The sequence below is a fragment of the Rhinolophus sinicus genome, linkage group LG06 (assembly GCF_036562045.2).
Source record: "Rhinolophus sinicus isolate RSC01 linkage group LG06, ASM3656204v1, whole genome shotgun sequence".
In the NCBI taxonomy this organism is placed as follows: Eukaryota; Metazoa; Chordata; class Mammalia; order Chiroptera; family Rhinolophidae; genus Rhinolophus; species Rhinolophus sinicus.
Window position 1 is genome coordinate 22,426,692 of NC_133756.1, and position 18,288 is coordinate 22,444,979.

Consider the following 18,288-nt stretch of genomic DNA (forward strand, 5'->3'; position numbering starts at 1 on the left):
ATTTATTTTGTTGCCTAATTACCCTGGCTAGAACTTGCAGTACAATGTTGAATTGAAGTGGTGAGAGTAGACATCTTTGTCTTCTTTCTGATTTTATGGGGGAAGCATTCAGTCTTTTGCCATTACATATGATATTACCTGTGGGTTTTTGGTAGATGCCTTTTATTAGGTTGAGGAAGTTCCCTTTTTTCCTAGTATTTTGAGTGGTTTTTTTTTTAATCATAAATGTGTTTTGAATTTTGTCCAGTGCTTTTCTGTGTCTATTGAGATGATTGTGTGGTGTTTGTCCTTTATTTTATTGACATGGTGTGTTATATTAATTGATTTTCAGATATGACACCAACCTTGCAGTCCGGGAATAAATCTCGCTTGGTCATGGTGTATCATCCTTTTTATATGTTTCTGCATTTAGTTCTTCAATTTTTTTGGAAGAGTTTGAGAATGATAGGTATTAAATCTTTGAATATTTGGTAGAATTCACCTGTGAAGCCATCTGGTTCCGGACTTCTGTTTGCTGGGAGTTTATTATTATTATTATTATTATTATTATTATTATTATTCCTGACTCAATCTCCTTGCTGGTAAATGGTCTATTCAGATTTACTATTTCTTCATAGTTTAGTCTTGGAAGATTGTATGTTTGTAGGCATTTATCCATTTATTCTACATTGTCCCGTTTGTTGGTGTGTAATTGTTCATAGCAGTCTCATGATCTTTTCTATTACTTTGTATCAGTCGTAACTTCCTTTTCATTTCTGATTTTATTTATTTGTTGTCTCTCTCTCTCTCTGAGTCTTGGATTTATTATTTATAGCATTATTATTTACATTTTTATTTATTTTTGTCCTTGTCACTTCCCATCCTCTCCCCCCATCAAATGTAAATGCCAGATGAGCAGAGACTTCATCTGTTTTATTCACTTTGAGTAGTATTGGCACATACATTGACAAATATTTCTTGAAAGAATCATACCTGTTTGGTCATTTGATTGTTTTCCTTGCCATGTTTTTGTGCAACACATTTCCTGAATGATTTTATTCACATTGTCCATTTTTTGTTTACATTGCACTTAGAATAAGCAAATGTCTCAGTAGCACAGTAATAGTTGAAAGAAACAATATCATGTCAAATGCTTATTAAATTTTTTTTTCCTTTCTTTTAGTCTTTAAATCGGACCAATCCAATTGATAAACATCTTGAGGTCCTGACCAATAAGTATGAATTGTCTCCTCAACCAATTGCTGCTCAGATGTTTGGGTACGCCGGAAGAGAGCACATGGAAAAATATGGTATGCCAAAAAAAAAAAAACTTTAAGGCTCATTGGTAGTTATATACTTGTGATGTGAAATAACAGGTAATGAGAAATAACAGGTATTTATTAAAGAACTAAATAATAAATGTTATTTAGAATGCCAGGATATATAAGATATAAAATAGTTTTTGCATTAAGTTGAAGAAGCAATCTGTTTCTTCAGAATTTAGTTGTAGAGAAAGTATTTATATATAAGATATGATATGGGAAGTACTGGAATGCTCCAAAACCAGAAATTGAAATAGGAAAAATAACATAAATCTTATTTTCTTTAATCATGGACAATAAATTGTTCATTAATTCTGAATATGATAATGAGACTTAAAGCTTGTTCTTGGTAATAGGTTTATATAGTCAAATTTTATTCTTAATGTAAATGTTATTCTTAGTATTAGGTTTATATAGTCAAATTTTATTCTTAATACTTAGTATATCATCATCTGTTATTCCATAGGGTTTTATGAGATTTAAATTTCATGGTTGATTTTTATTTTGTAGGTAAACATGCTAGTTTTTTGACTGATAGTCAATGATTAGCCTTCCTTAACCATTTAAAGCATGGGATAGTGCAGACAGGATTTGTATTTTTCATTGTATGACCCTGAACCAGTGCCTTATTGTATACTGTGATATAAGAAAGAAAATTTTCATGCTGAAAGTTCAGCATTCCCATTCTCTATAGGAAAAGTATCCTGAGTTTGATAGTCAAAATCAAGTAATCAGAAAGGAAAAAAATCATCAAGGAAGAATGGTGGGATCATATAGAAGCACTGCCAGTCTTTGGCTATAGAAATTTTCTTCCTTGTAACTATTTCTTACCATTTTTAACTCAGTCCATTCCAGTCTGGCTTCCCTGCTTTCTCAAGGCTACCATTGATCACCATGTTGCCATATCCAGGACATACTTCTCAGTCCTAATAGACCTCAGCTGCATTCATCACTTTTGATCACTCTCTTGAAACATTCTCTTTTCTTGGCCTCTGTGACACCTCATTCTCCTGGTTTTTCTTACCTCTTTGGCTATTCTTTATTCATTTCTTTTTCAACTAAATAATTCATTTAAAACATTATTGAACTCTCATTATATTCCACGCACTGTTCTAGGCGCTGGAATATAGCAGTCTATCAGTCACTTATTGCTGTGCAGTAAGCCACTCAAAAACTCAGTGATTTCAAAAAATTATTTATTATTATAATTCACAAGTTTGTAGATTGACTAGGAATCAGCTGATCTAAGCTGAGCTCAGCTCTTCTTGTCTGGGTTAATCATGACTGTAGGTTGGTTGGAGACTCTGTTCTAGTCTTATTTTGACTAGCTTATGTGTCTCTTCCCCCTCTCGGGACCAGAGGGCCAACCGTGGCATATCTTTTTCATGGTGAAAGCAGAAGCACAAGAGAGTAATCTGCAACATGCAAGGCCTTTTGAGACTTAAGTTGTTGGCCAAAGCAAGTCACATGGCAAACTTGGAATCAAGGAATAGGGAAATATACTCCACTTCTTTTGTGGTTGGAAACTGCAAAGTCAGAGAGCAAAGGACATTCAGGAGGGAGAAAGAATTAGAGATATTAATGCATTCATTCACAAGGAATAAATAAGCAGATGAGCTATGAGGTGTTTGCTTAAATTTCTAGTAGGGGAGAGACTATAACACATAAAAAACTAAGATAATTTCAGGCAATTATTAGTACTATGAAGAAAAGAAAACAAGGTAATACACTTGTGGGGAGTGGGGGACAAACTTAGGATAGACAGTTGATGTCCTCTATACTTATGTATCCAGTTGGTATCTTGGCATCTCTGCTTTTGTACTTAACAGGCTTCTCAAATGTAACATGTTCAAATGCAGACTCTTAATTCTGTTCTCCCATCATCATAAACTTGTTCCTCTTCTAGTTTTCCTGAAGTAGCACATACATTCAGATGTTCAAAGCAGAAACATGAGTCATCTTTGACAACTCTAGTCCTATAGTGTAGTAGCAATTCTACCTCCAAACTGTTTCTTCCTTCCATTTCATTTCATTACCATAACTCTTAACTTAAATCAGAATTTTTCAAACTATGAGTTGTGACCTGCTAGGAAATTTAAAGAATCAAGTCAGTGAGGTGAACGCAGAATTTTTATAAAAAATCTAAAACATCTATTGTTATATAACTCAATACACAAAAGTACACAAAACATAAACATGTAACTTTGTGAAGTCTAACAAAGTTCACAGCTCTGACCTAAACCATCTCCCATGTCAAAAATGGAATGCTGGCACACAAGAATGCTTTCTGTAGATTATTATTATTATTATTATTATTAAGATTTTATTGGGGAATTGGAACAGGACTTTATTGGGGGAACAGTGTGTACTTCCAGGACTTTTTTTTCCAAGTCAAGTTGTTGTCCTTTCAATCTTAGTTGTGGAGGGTGCCATTCAGCTTCAAGTTGTTGTCTTTTCAGTCTTAGTTGTGGAGGGCGCAGTTCAGCTCCAGATCCAGTTGCCGTTGCTAGTTGCAGGGGGCGCAGCCCACCATCCCTTGCGGGACTCGAGGGATCAAACTGGCAACCTTGTGGTTGAGAGGATGCGCTCCAACCAACTGAGCCATCTGGGAGTGCAGCGGCAGCTCAGCTCAAGGTGTCGTGTTCAATCTTAGTTGCAGGGGGCGCTGCCCACCATCCCTTGTGGGACTTGAGGAATTGAACTATCAACCTTGTTGTGGTTGAGAGGACGCACTCCAACCAACTGAGCCTTCTGGAAGGTGGCTCAGCTCAATGTGTTGTGTTCAATCTTAGTTGCAGGGGGCGGGGCCCACTATCCCTTGTGGGACTCGAGGAATTGATCTGGCAGCTTTGTGGTTGAGAGCCCACTGGTCCATGTGGGAATCGAACCGGCAGCCTTCAGAGTTAGGAGCATGGAGCTCTAACCGCCTGAGCCACCGGGCCCGCCCCTGTAGATTATTTTTATCTTAAGAATTTTGTGGGTCTCCTGTGAATCTTTTTGGATAACTCCATTAGACAGAAAGGTACACCTGCAAGTCTCTTTGAGGTAATCACTTCTCTACCTGGGATTTCTTTTGAGATGGCCTAGGAATAACATTCTTAAGTTTCCTGGAAGCCCTTTGTTAGATTGAGAGGATTTGTGAGGCACAGCCTTCTCCTTTTTACAGGGTTTTTTCCTGTCTGAACTGTGCTCTGAGGTATCACCTTTGTTCTTTCTGAAATCTTAACAAAAGATTTGTCATTTCCTTGGCTTCATCTTTGGACCATGTTTTCCCGGCAGTGCCATGGATTTGATCTTTGCTCAAAGGCCATTTCTTAGTTTTAGCATCTTTTACCTTGAGAGGCTGAAAATTTTCAAAACCATCAAGTCCTGAATCATTTTTGCTTACCAGTCCTTTCCTCAATATAGCTATATAGAATTTTTCTGTAAACAGCAAGAAGAAGCCATGTGGCAACTTCAGTATTTTGGTTATTATCTAATTTCCACATAACTGCAGTAATAACGTTACTAACATTTCTGCTACTATTGTAACAAGGATCTTCTTTCCTCCCCTTCTTAGTAAGGTTTTATCTTTTTGCAAACCCTTACCTGCAGCATCCTCAAAGGACCTCGAGGCTTCTACTAATAGTTTCTTTAAGACATTTTAGGCTTTCACTTGCAGTTTCCTTAAAACCCACCTGCTGGTTCCAAAGTTGTTCCCATATTTTACAATTTTGTTCAGTGTAATTCCACTTCCAGTATATTAGTCTGCTTGGGCTGCCATAATAATATACCATAGACTGGGTGGCTCAAACAACAGAAATTTATTTCTCACAGTTCTAAAGGCTGGGAAGTTTTGGATCAAGGTGTAAGGTAGGTTTTATTCTGAGACCTCTTCTCAGTTTATATGCAGCTGCCATCTCACTGTGCACTCATGTGAACTCTTCTTTTGTGGGGTTTGGGGGGGTGAGAGAGAGACAGACAGATATCTTTTTCTTCCTCTTCATTTAAGGACTTCATTCTCATGACCTCATCTACCCTAATTACCTCTCAAAACCACATCTTCAAGTACCATCATCTTGGGTGTTATGGCTTCAACATAGGAATTTTTAGGGGGACACAGTCCATAACATTCAGGTCCCAAAATATGTATTCATTATCTGTTACTATATAACAATGAGACTATTTTGAAAAATTATTTCTTGTTTTCATTCCTGTTGTCTCGCTGTACGTAAGCTCACACTGGCCTCCTTTCAGGGTGTTCAGTAAGCCAAACTATTCCTTGCCTCAGTCTCATATTCCCTTTGGCTACAGTGATCTTTACTCCGTTCTTTCAAGGTCAGCTTCATCTTGTCCTTTAAGTCTTAAAAAAATCTTATGTCTCCAATGCTTTACAAAAAGATCTCCACTTGGATGTCTAATGGGCATCTGGAATTTAAACAGTCTAAAACTGAAGTCCTAGTTCTTTCCTTGAACTTTCTCCTCTATCGGTTCTTCCTGAAGTTTTCCCCATTTAATAAATAACTCCATCTTTCTAGGACCTTTGGCCAAAAACCTTGGAGTCATTCTTAATTCTACTCATACTTGATATTCAGTATATCAGCAAACATTTTCACTCATTTCTCAGAATATCGATTTCTCACCATTTCTGCCATTTCCAGTATAAAGCAAGCTACCATAATTTCTCTTTTTAAAAGATTTTTTATTAAAATATACCTACAGTATTGTATTAGTTTCAGGTGTACATCAATCATAGTTATTGAACAGTACCTACCTAGCACTATACAGGGTTAATAACACATTATTAATTATATTCTCTATGCTAACGAAGTGATCACCATGATAAGTCCCATTTCAGCAACCATCTGACATTGTACCATGCTATCACAATATTATGGATTATATTCCCTATGCTGTATATTACATACCCAAGACTTATTTGTTTTAAATCTGGAATTTTGAACCTCTTATTCTTTATCTTTCCTCCCTTTTTAATTTTTCAATCAGAGTTGACATGTAATATTATTTTATATTAGTTTCAAGAGTACAGCATAGTGGTAAGTAACCATAATTTCTCACTTGGATTATAGGAGTCTCCTAACTCGTTTTTCTGTTTCTGCTTGTGTGCCTCTATAGTCAATTTGCTTTACCGTCAGAGCAATGCTTTTAAAGTATAAGCTAGATCATTTCACTCCTCTGCTCAAAACTGTCCATTGTGTTCTCATCACATTCAAATTGAAACCTATAGGTCTTCTTACGGCCTACAAGCTTCTACATGATGTGATCCCCCACCCTCGTTAGCTCTCCAACCTCATCTCTTTTCATTTTTTTCTTTCACCACTCTGTTCCAGCCACACTATTTTTTCTGTTCCTCAAACACAGTAGGCACATTCCTAGTTCAGGCAGCGGCTTAGCCTTGCTATTTCTACTTCTAGAATGCTCTACCCTAAGATATCATCAGTGCTAGCTCCCTTTTTTCCATCATTGCTTAAATGTTATCTTCTGTTCTTTTATCACTGTCATTCCCACAATTCCCTGTCCTCTGTCTCCTGCTTTGTCATTTTATATAGCACTTACAACATTTGGCATGTGTATTTTTTCTTTTTATTGACCATCTCTTCCAAACAGAAGCTAAGTTCCACAAGAACACTAATTTTTGTTTATTTTATTTTTAAAAATTTTTTATTTATTGGGGAACAGTGTGTTTTTCCAGGACCCATCAGCTCCATGTCAAGTCGTTGTTTTCGATCTAGTTGTGGATGGCGCAGCTCACTGTCCCATGTGGGAATTGAATCAGCGACCTTGGTGTTATGAGCACTGCGCTGTAACCACTGAGCCAACCGGCTAATTTTTGTTTATTTTATTCCTTGATCATTGACTGTTACCTACTACAGTGCCTGGCACAAAGCAGGTATTCTGTAATTAATCTTCAAAAAAAGATCATTGGCCATTCAAATTGAAGTAGATCCCTCCTGTTACTCTCTTTCATAGATAGTTCCCTATTGCTTTCCTTCATAGCACTTAGTACTATTGATATTTACATATTTATTGCATATGGTTTTTCTTGTTTAATTTTTGTCTTTCTTATTAGTCTATAAACTCCATGAAAGCAGGAATCATGTTTGTTTTGTTTATCTTCAGTATATCCAGCCTAGCACAGTGCTTGGCAGGTAATCTAGCCAGAAGAATGAATTTTTCCCTTCTCTTCTACAGTCCTAGCATATTTAAATACTCAATAAACATTTGTTGACTGAATGAATTTCCATATCTATGACATCTCATTCAATTCTCACAACAGTCTGTTATGGGGGGAGGTGTTATTATTATTCCATTAAGTAGGATGCTGGCTTCAGGGGTGTGTGTGTGTGTGTGTGTGTGTGTGTTTATTTACTTTATTGTGTTGAGAAAAATATGTATCAGTTTTGATTTTCTTGAGTTTTTTATTACTTTCAGGAATAGGTATTGAATTTTGTCAAAGGATTTTCCAGCATCTATGGAGTTAATTGCATTATGTGCTCCACTTAGCTCTATTAATAGAGTGTTTTATTAATGGATTTTTGATGTTGAACCAATTTTGCATATCTGGAATGAATCCCACTTGATCTTGATATATTGATTTTTTTAATGTGGGTTTAGATTTTTGTCATTATTATTTTATTTAGTACTTTCAAATCAATATTCATAAGAAATATTGGTTTATAATATTCTTTTTTTCTTATGTCTTTATCATGTTAGGTGTTAATTTTGTACTTTCTTCATAAAAAGAAATAGGAAGCCATTCTTCACTTTTAATGCACTTTTAAATTTATGGAGCATTGGGACTACTTTATCTTTTTAGGTTTGATAGAATTCCCAGTGAAACTGTCTGGGCCTGTTTCTTTTTTGGGTGGAGGGTTGCTTGGTAATTATCTATAATATTTCTTTACATTTAAACATTCTATCTCCATTAGAGTCAGTTTTGGTAGTCTTTAGGAAATTATCCATCTCATTTAGATTTTCAAATCTATTAGTATAGATGTCTGAAAAGTAGTCTTTTATAATTTAAAATTTTGTTCTATTTCAGTGGCATTTGCCTCTTGTTATTTCTTGTTTTTGTTTATTTATGCTTTCACCCTTTTTTCTTCATTAAATTAGGTAATTGTTTCATTAAATATTTCAAATTAACAGGATTTTGATTAATTATTTCTATTCTTTATTCCATTAATTTCTGCTTTTATCTTTCCTGTGCTTTCTTTTGGTTTACTTTCTTGTCCTCCTAGATTTTTGAATAGGGAATTTATTTTCTTTTTTTAAATAACAGCTTTATTGAGATATAATTCACATACTGTAAAATTCACCCTTTCAGTGATTTCTAAATATATTCTCAGAGTTGTGCAGCCATTACCACGATCTAATTGCAGAACATTTTCACCACCCCAAAACGGAAATGTCTGACCCACTAGAAGTCCTCTCCATTACTCTCTTCTCTCAGGCACCTGGCAACCACTAATATGCCTTCTGTTTTTATGGATTTGCCTATTCTGAACATTTCATTTAAATGGTATCATATCATATGTGGCTTTGGGAACTGGCTTCTTTCACTTAGCATGTTTTCACAGTTCATTCATGTCCATAGCATGTATCAGGACCTCACTCTTTTTTAGGGATGAATAATATTTTATCATTTTTTTATTCTTGGTAAGTGTTTTCCTGATGACTGCTTTAAACGTATCATGTTGATTTGTATATGTAGTGTTTTCAGTATCATTATTTTTTCAGAAGTTTTGTAATTTCCATTTGTATTTCCTTTTTTTTACTTAAGAGTTGTTTCATGGAAATATTTTTTAAATTTCTGGGTGGACTTTTAATTTTTTCATTTTATTAATAATTTCTAGTTATATTGCATTGTGATGCGAGTGTTGTTTTTGGATTGGGGGGAATCCTAGGTCTATGGTGCCCTCTTATGTCAGTGTAGTTAAAGTCCTGTTTCTGTAGTGATATTTTGAAAGATGGGTTATGTGTCCTCTGATTTATTTATTTTTTTTGCCTTTCAGGACCTTAAAAATTTCCTTTCGCTTTTTTTCTCTTTCACTCTCCAATTACCAAAGGGTACTTTTCACTTTCTTTTTGCCTTTTTTGTTTTTCCTCCCAGAAGCATTGCTTTTCAAAGATAACCAATCATCCCAACGGTCCTATACTTTTCAGACCCGTCCCTGTAGTCATGCTTTGATCTATAGGAATATTTTTTCAATATTTTCACACTTGGGGGGAGTTTTTCTCTTCCTGGTGATAGTTTTAGAGCAAATGTAGGCCTGCCACTAGCTCCCCTCTTATCTGCACAGTTTTTCTTGTTCTTTTTTTTTTTTTTAAAGATTTTATTGGGGAAGGGGAACAGGACTTTATTGGGGAACAGTGTGTACTTCCAGGACTTTTTTTCCAAGTCAAGTTGTGTCCTTTCAATCTTAGTTGTGGAGTGTGCCGTTCAGCTTCAAGTTGTCCTTTCAGTCTTAGTTGTGGAGGGCACAGCTCAGCTCCAGGTCCAGTTGCCATTGCTAATTGCAGGGGGCGCAGCCCACCATCCCTTGCGGGAGTTGAACTGGCAACCTTGTGGTTGAGAGGACATGCTCCAACCAACTGAACCATCCAACTGAGCCATCCGGGAGCTCAGCGGCAGCTCAGCAGCAGCTCAGCTCAAGGTGCCGTGTTCAATCTTCGTTGCAGGGGGCGGAGCCCACCATCCCTTGCAGGACTTGAGGAATTGAACTGGTAACCTTGTGGTTGAGAGCCCACTGGCCCATGTGGGAATCGAACCAGCAGCCTTCGGGAGTTAGGAGCATGTAGCTCTAACCACCTGAACTACCGGGCCAGCCGTGCACAGGTTTTTTCAGACTGCCCTTGTTTCCCCCAAAAGCTTGCTGTTGAACCATGAGTAATTGCTAGGTAGGATTTGGTCATTTTTTCCCCTATTCTTTTTTATTTATTTTCCACTTACAGATAATTTAGAATTTTGGGTGTTCTATTGTCCGGTTATACTGAGGGTATGGTTTTGTGCAGTTTTATTTGTTCTTATGGAAAGAAACAGGGTTAGGCAGACTTCATTATCCTCTGCTACCTGGACATCCTGTGTCTGGTGTATTTTTAAACTTTTTTCTCAAATTTTACATTTCTCAGAATAGTTGGACAGTTTCTAGTCTAAAATTTGAACTATAAATGTACAGTATTTTGGTTGAAATGTTATCCTTCATTCAATAGATTTTTAATGAATTGTGGAATTTCATAGAATTTTACATTGTCATTTGAAATTGTTTGTGATTGTGTGCTAAAAATGAGTACATAAGAATGTTTGTAGTGACTTACATTCTGTTGTAGAATCAGGACATTTTTGTGGCTTCAAAGTTTGATTCAAGGAGATTGAAATCTTTTTATACCAATACATCTTTTAAACAGCCAATAATCTGAGTTGGCAGTTCAGAATCAGTAGTCAACAAGCTCTTCATCAGTGCCCAAGTTTAATAAATATTTGGCAAATGACTGGCAGAATATTTTTCAGAGGGTTGTTATCTTTTATAGATTAATTGGATACTATGGTAAGAAACAATTAAGAAAACACATTAACACTTACTGAATATCTCTTATGTCATACACTGCCTCAAGTGCTTTTATATTATTAAGCTGCCCACCTTCCTACCAACTCATGCATGAATTGCTTGTAAATCTTCTAACAGGCGACAATAAAGCATTTGTACTTCTGTGACAAGGAACTTGGCACCAACTGAGGCTATTCATTCCATTTTTTGGGTGATTCCAATTGTTACAATGCTCTTTTTCATGTTGAACTCAAATCTCTCCATATGGTTTCCATCCATGGTCTTGTTTCTGTCTTCTGAGACTCACAGAACGAGCCTCTTTCACCTTATAGCCCTTCAAATATCTGAAGCCAGCCTGACGCTGTGCCTAATTTTAATTTCTCTTTTTCTCTTTAACTACTTCTCATTAGACTTGTTTCATGACCCATTGTCAACAGACTGATTGCTGTCCTGTGAATGCATATAAACTTACCCGGTAGTCACATCACACTGTTAAATCATTGAACTTGTATCGATCAGAACTGCCGAGTCTTTCTCATAGTTGTTGCTCCTTTTTCCAGGTTATTTCTTTTGGAGGGGGTGGGGCAAGAATAGAACCAGGCATGTAATCAATTCTATTTTGATTCATCCCATTGATAGACTTTTTTGAAGACTATTTGGATCCAACATTTTAGTAGTCCCTCCTAGCTTCAGGTTTGGTGAGAGTGGCTTTAATTTTCTAATCCAGTTTTGGTAGAAATATGAACCAGAGCATGGCTGAGTTTAGAGGTAGTTAGCACTACAGATTTTTCTCTAGGTTAATGCATTAATCAGTGCCTGTCGTTTCCCAGTGTGTATTCTGTGGGACATTAAGCTCATAAGATGCTCCTTGACATGGGTCAGATAAGTTGGGAAGTGCTCATACTTTAATCCCCTGTTGGACAGTCATAATACATATGCAATATTAAAGTCTCTGAATGTCTTGCCATAAAGAAATCTGTTTAATTTTGTTTGACCCAGTCTTATCTAAACTTATTTGACAGAAGAATCCTTACATTTTTAGTAACACCAACCCCCCAATAAACAAAAGAAAAAACCGAAACCCACATTACAATATCTTCTTACCTTGTCTCTAAAGATGTCCTGAAAAATTTAGTTATCTTGTTGATATCCAGATACCATATCTCATTTTATCTTCCAGTCAATGCAATAAAAAAAAGATATTAATGTGATGTGGCTTGTTCTTAGTGAACCCATATTGGCTGCCTCCTGATCACCACTCTTACTGGTGTGAGATCACCAGTGTAGATAGAATTTACCTTATTCCCTTTTTAAAATTAGAATTGAGATAAGATTGGCTCAATTATATTTATGTCATTTCTGCTCTTAAGATCATTCTCTTTGGCAGAGAAGATAGAGACAAAATAGAAATGGGGACTTTCCACTTTACTGTGACATTTTTAACATAACATCATTAGCTCTAATCAGTAGACTTTTTCCTTCTTTGGTCTTTGTAGCTTCAAAGGAGAATTCAAAGCTGTTTTATTCTGTTTGGTCTTTTTAAAAACAGTGGAAAAGATTTTGATAAATTTTATTTCATTACTATGATTGCTTTTGTTTTCCTGACACTATTCTTTAAACTTTTTTTAAGGAATTTGAAAAGCATACATATTTCTTGTTAGGATGTAATTCTTCCAAAGACCCTTCTGCCTTGTAATGAAAGAGAAGAAAAGCAGGCCCTGGAGGGTAGTGTGAATTGTGACATTCACTTAGTCCAGGAGCATTGGGATGTTTGGGCAGACTTCTTGAAGAATTGCTGGCAGTGCTCTTTTTTGCCTTAAAACCACTGTGGTCCCAGGCTATATTTTCTAGTTTTTGAATTTGGACCCTAGTTATACTAAGTAGAACAGGGCTGTTTGAACTCTTTTTCATATTGTATGCCTATTAGTTGATTCAATTCATGAAATATACCCAAGTTAAATTATAAAGAAATATTGTTGAGGGACTAATGTTGACACCTTCAATACTGATACCTATGCAAGGGAAAATATGGAAATATTTAGCAGGATACTGATTACCATTGTAACATTTGTTTTCAAGCAGCGGAAAAACATTAACTCACTAATAGATATTTACCTTCTCTACAGGAACAAAAGTTGAACACTTTGCAAAAATTGGATGGAAAAATCATAAACATTCAATTAATAACCCGTAAGTATTTCAGATATATGAAATAGTGAAAATCTGGGTTATCCTGTTGTATAACATGCAACTTTAATACTTGAAAAGCTAATATAAGACCTCAAAGATATTAACCAGAATGGTTTATTCTTTTTTCTTACAAAAGGCTTGTACCCAAGTAAACTTGACTTCTTTTCAGTTTTAGGTTTTGGTCTGTTTATATTTAGAAAACCATTTAAGCTTAATCATTCTTTTAAGAAATAGTGTGAATGGCTAGTATTAAAAGATGTAGTGGTCATACATCGCAACTCTAGTGAATAAAATTTATTGTAACACTTTTAGTTGGAAATAACCAGTCACCATTTTAAGCCATTCTTTAAAACTTTTCTTAGTTCATTTTGTTCAACTAAAACGTTTGTAAAATGCATATTAGTAGCCATTTTAAATACTTTATATTACATTATTTGTATTCAGTAATGCATTTTTATTATGTTAGTGTCATTAACTCTTACTCTGGTAGAATAATGTGGTTATTTATATCCTAAAAGATAATCTGAAGTAAAATGACATTATGTGTATTGCAGATCATTCATCTTTAAATCCCCAGTGCCTAGCACAATGCCTGGCTCATGACATGTACTTAATGGTTGCTAAATAAAATTGGTTCACTGGGAATTGAATTAGTGCCATATAACTAGAATCTGTATAAAAGCAATACCATGAGGCAATAAAAGAGTAATAGCTAGCTTTATTAAATGCCAACTCTGTGTCACTATGCTAGGTACTTTTATGTACATGCTCATTTTATCCTCTGAAGGATCCTATAAGGTAGAGATTTTTATTCTCATTTTGTAGATAAGGAAAACGAGGCTTACAGAAATTAGGCAACTTTCTCAGGATCATTCTATGTAGTGGAAAAATAATGTTTGTATTTTTCCCCCTCCTAAGTTATAAATTCCTTGAGGGGAAGAACCATCTGTTATCTTTAATGCTTAGCACAGAGGTTGGAACATAATAGGTACTCAGTAAATTGTTTCTGAATTATTAACAATGTTTGCCATATTTAATAAACATAACGCCATGACAAGGAACATTTTATACAAGTGGATCATTACCACATATTCCTAGTACTTCATGCTACTGCTAGTTCTCCTCATCCTCCTAATTTTAAATTGACGTTTGTAGTTAGAGCATGCCTAATTAATAAATAATCTAATTCCGTGTCCTAGATCTAAGAGTATTGTGAAAGCTTTAGTGAACTCCCATTTCTTGATACAATCCAAATTTCTTCATTTGACTTTAATACTTGAAAAGCTCATGCAAGCCCCATTCTACTTTGCCAGTCTTATTTCTTACCACTTCTCTAAATTTTCCTAATCTCTAGCCTCACTAGATTACTAGGTTTTTTCCCAAACGTATTATATAGAACTTGCTTTTGTGTTTTTACTTATGCTGTTAGCTCTCCCTGGAACATCCTTCTTGCCATTCTTTTGTTTGGTTAATATCTACTTACCCATCAAGTCCCAACCCAAATATCATTGCTTCTCTTAACAGCTTCTTACCGCTTCCTAAGCATAATTATTTTTTCTCATGAGCTTTATTGCACTGTCTCTATGCCTCTATTATAGCACATCACACTGTATCATACTTATTTATGAGTCTTTCTCCTCTGATGATCATCCTTGAGCAGAGGTTATATCTCATCTTTGTATCTTCAGTATCTAGCAGGGTATTGGAACATAGTATGTGCTCAATAAAACTTTGCTGTTACTGAATAATAGAGTTAGGATGAGCAGTCTTGAGGCAGTAAAGATGGTCTAGAGATGATTTCTTTGTCCTTAGAACTTGGAGAATCATTTAAAATCCTTGGGATTTCCTGAAACTAGTAAGGAATTGTACCAACATACTGAGGAATTCACAGCAGTGCAGTTTCCTGGCTTTGAGGCTCCAAAGAGCAGCTTTTGACTTTCCCCAGAGAATCAAAGTTTCCAAGTCTTTCTCTCATTTAAATTAGTGTCTAACCAGGTGCTCATTTATCCACTCATTACAGCATTCTTCTAAAGGAATTTTATTCACTCAACAAGTATTAATATGTATTCAGTAGCCTGTTATGTGCAAGATATTGCTTTAGCTGCTAGTGAACAAGACAGATAAGTTCCTTGCTTGCGTGGATTTTCCATTATATATTATAAGTTCTCAATTATGTTAAATAGGCAAAAGCTATCTCTGGATGTCAGTTTCAGCATTTAAAACTCTTTGAAACAGCCAAGAATAGCCTTTTAGATTTGGCTGAGAAATTTTAGGTGCTACCTTCTTGCATTAGCTTTTGCTTGGGTAATAAAGAAAGAGAATTCTATGTTTGCTGACCAGTCATTAGAAATACCCTGTTACGTATTTCTAAGAAGGTTGAATTAACACGTTGCGTATGGATCACGAGAATCTTCATGAGGGATTTAAACCCCGCCGTATACAACGTGTTAAGAAACTATTTTCAAGTGCTTCCTCACAAATGATAAGAATAATTAAAGGCAATGAGAATCTAAGTAATATAGGATTAGAGATAGCCCATCCACTTGAGCCTTCAGACCTGTGTCTGTAACTTTCTTCTACTCGTCTTCACTTAGATGTCCCATAGGTGCCTCAGAGTGAACATGTCCGTACAGAATTTATAATTTCCTCTCAACCCTGTTTTTTCTTCGACATTCTTCATCTTGGTGAATGACATCACATATACCTAATTATTCAAGATAGAAAACTAGAAGTCATCCTTGACTCTGCCTTCTTCCTCAGTGTCCTGTGTGAGTTGTGGATGAACAGAATCCTACTGATTCTGCCTTCATGCTATCTTTTGAATTGACTGCTTCGTCCATCTTTCACTTCCAATTCTGCACTTTAGGTCCTTAATATTTCTTGCTGTAATTTTTGCCCCAGTTTCTTAGTTGGTTTACTTGCTTTTGGTAATGCCTTTTTACCATCCCTTTCCTATACCACAGTTTTCTTGCTGAGATACAGATCTGATCATTTCACTCCCCGGCTTAATATCCTTTAAGTTCTTCCTTGATTTCAGTATATTATGTAAACACCATATGCTGTCCTTTCATGATCTGATCCTCATTCATTTCTTCTGCCCCATCTCCTACACCTTGCCTCCACATTCCCTCCCAAGCTTCACGCTCTAGCCTCAGTGAACTGTTTCACCTCAAGATGCTTTGCTTTTGCCAGGAATTCTCTCTCTTCCTTTTGTCGCCTAACTTCAGAGAGGAAGCTCCCTCTTGTGTCTGGGTTTGTTGCACATCCTGTGTGCTCCGGTGGCACCCACGGTAACATTTCTACCATGGCATTGAACATATTGTATTAGAATGGTATATTTGTTTGTCATGGATTCAGACTGAGTTCCTTGAAAGTAGTGACTGTGTCTGTGTCCCCAATGACTAGCACACGATTTGGCACAATTAAGGTCTTTTTTGAAAGTTGGTGATGGTCAAAGGTAACTTTAGAGGCCAAGGTGCAGACACTAGTATGTAAATCTTAGTTACGTGGGCTTTATTTCCATACATTTGCTTAACTTGCACACCAGTTGAAGTTTACTTTTAGAAACTCCCTTGTGGTGTCTATTGCTGCCGCTATTTTCACCAGAGCAATATCTGAAACCATCTGATTATTAGAGGAGCCAAAGGGAATAAAAGCAAGTTTCTTCTTTGCAGTGATCAGAAAGGAAATGTGTTTTGAAGAATGCAGATAGTTTATTTCAGGTTTTGTATATTTATTTAAGAACTCCGTTAGCCTTCATTAAATGTAGTTGTATAATATCATCACCACAAAAGTTGACTGAATTGCAAGTCATTTAATTTTGCTTTTAAGGAACTAGTATTTTATAATTCTTCAGGAAAAAGAAATGGTATTCTGTTTTAACCTCCAACTTGTCTGACACCAACTGGGTGTACTTCAGTTCAGTTTTGCACTAACTGCCAGGAGTTAATACAGACCCCCTGAATTAAGGACTCAGTCCTCCACAAGACGGCCTGCCCTCAGGTGAGATCCCAGCTACAAGTGAGGTCCTTAGGCCATTTGTACTTTTGACCAACTGGCTATAAATTCAGGGGTTCCCATGATCCTATCAGGTTCAATAATTCACTAGAATAACTCATAGAACTCAAGAAAATACTGTATTCATGATTACAGTACCAACAGTCCCTGATTTACAATGGTTTGAGTTATGTTTTTTTTTACTTTACTATGGTACAAAAGTGATACACATTCAGTAGAAACCAGCTAGGCTAAGCTAGTATGTTTGGTATGTTAAATACATTTTTGATGTATGATATTTTCAAATTACAATGGCTTTATTGGGATGTAACTCCATTGTAAGTTGAGGAGCATTTATATTATATAAAGAGTGCAACTCAGGAATAGCCAAATAAAGGAGCACATAGGGTGAGGTCTGGGAGGGTTCCTAATGTAGAGCTTCCATGCCCTCTCCCCTATGGAGTCAGGTCGTATCACCCTCCCAGCATATCAAGGTGCTCACCAACCAGGAAGCTCCACCAAGCTTCAGTGTCCATAGTTTTTATTGGGGCTTTATTATGCAGGCATACTCTATTAAATCATTGGCCACATGATTGAACTCAATCTCCAGCCCCCCTTTTTTCCCTGGGGTCAAACTGGCTCAAAAATCCCAACCCTGTATTCACGTGGTTGGTCTTTCTCTTTCTGGTGACCCCCTGTCTCCTCCTCTCCGGAAGCTAACAAGAGACCCAAAGAGAGTCACCTTTTAGCGTAACAAAGATACTTTTATCACTCAGGAAATTCCAAGCGTTTTAGAAGCTCCATGACAGGAACCCAGGACAAAGATTAGGCAATTTTTTTATTATACAGCATATGCTATTTTGAAGTTAGGATTTTTTAAAAAATTCAATTCAAATGACTTGTTTTTTAAAAGTTAAAAGTGTTTATAAAAGTCTGTCTTTTGGTTGTGAAAAGAATACTTACATATTATTCTCTCTTTAACTTCTGGACCAGAATGTCTTCAACAAAAATTATAATTGCTATCTCCCATTCTGAAACTACTTATTTTGCATTTAGGTATTCCCAGTTCCGAAAGGAATACAGTTTAGATGATGTGATGACATCGCGAGAAGTTTTTGATTTTCTAACTGTCTTACAATGTTGGTAAGAAAAACAAATTTTAATATTTAATAGAAGTAACTGCTATTCCCTTCCCCCTCTCCATTGGGTAAACTTTAGGCTCCTGTCTGAGTGCATCTTTACTGTATCTGTATCAG

General features: G+C 36.0%; 1 protein-coding gene across 1 annotated transcript in view; it reads left to right on the plus strand.

The window, feature by feature from the left end:
* The window catches only part of SCP2 (sterol carrier protein 2), a 107,487-nt gene that overhangs the window by 31,566 nt on the left and 57,633 nt on the right, over window positions 1-18,288 (plus strand). The window contains exons 6-8 of the mRNA XM_019742794.2: window positions 1,163-1,289; window positions 12,973-13,036; window positions 18,089-18,175. Coding sequence (XP_019598353.1) covers window positions 1,163-1,289; window positions 12,973-13,036; window positions 18,089-18,175 — 278 coding nt within the window. The remainder of the gene's footprint in view (window positions 1-1,162; window positions 1,290-12,972; window positions 13,037-18,088; window positions 18,176-18,288) is intronic.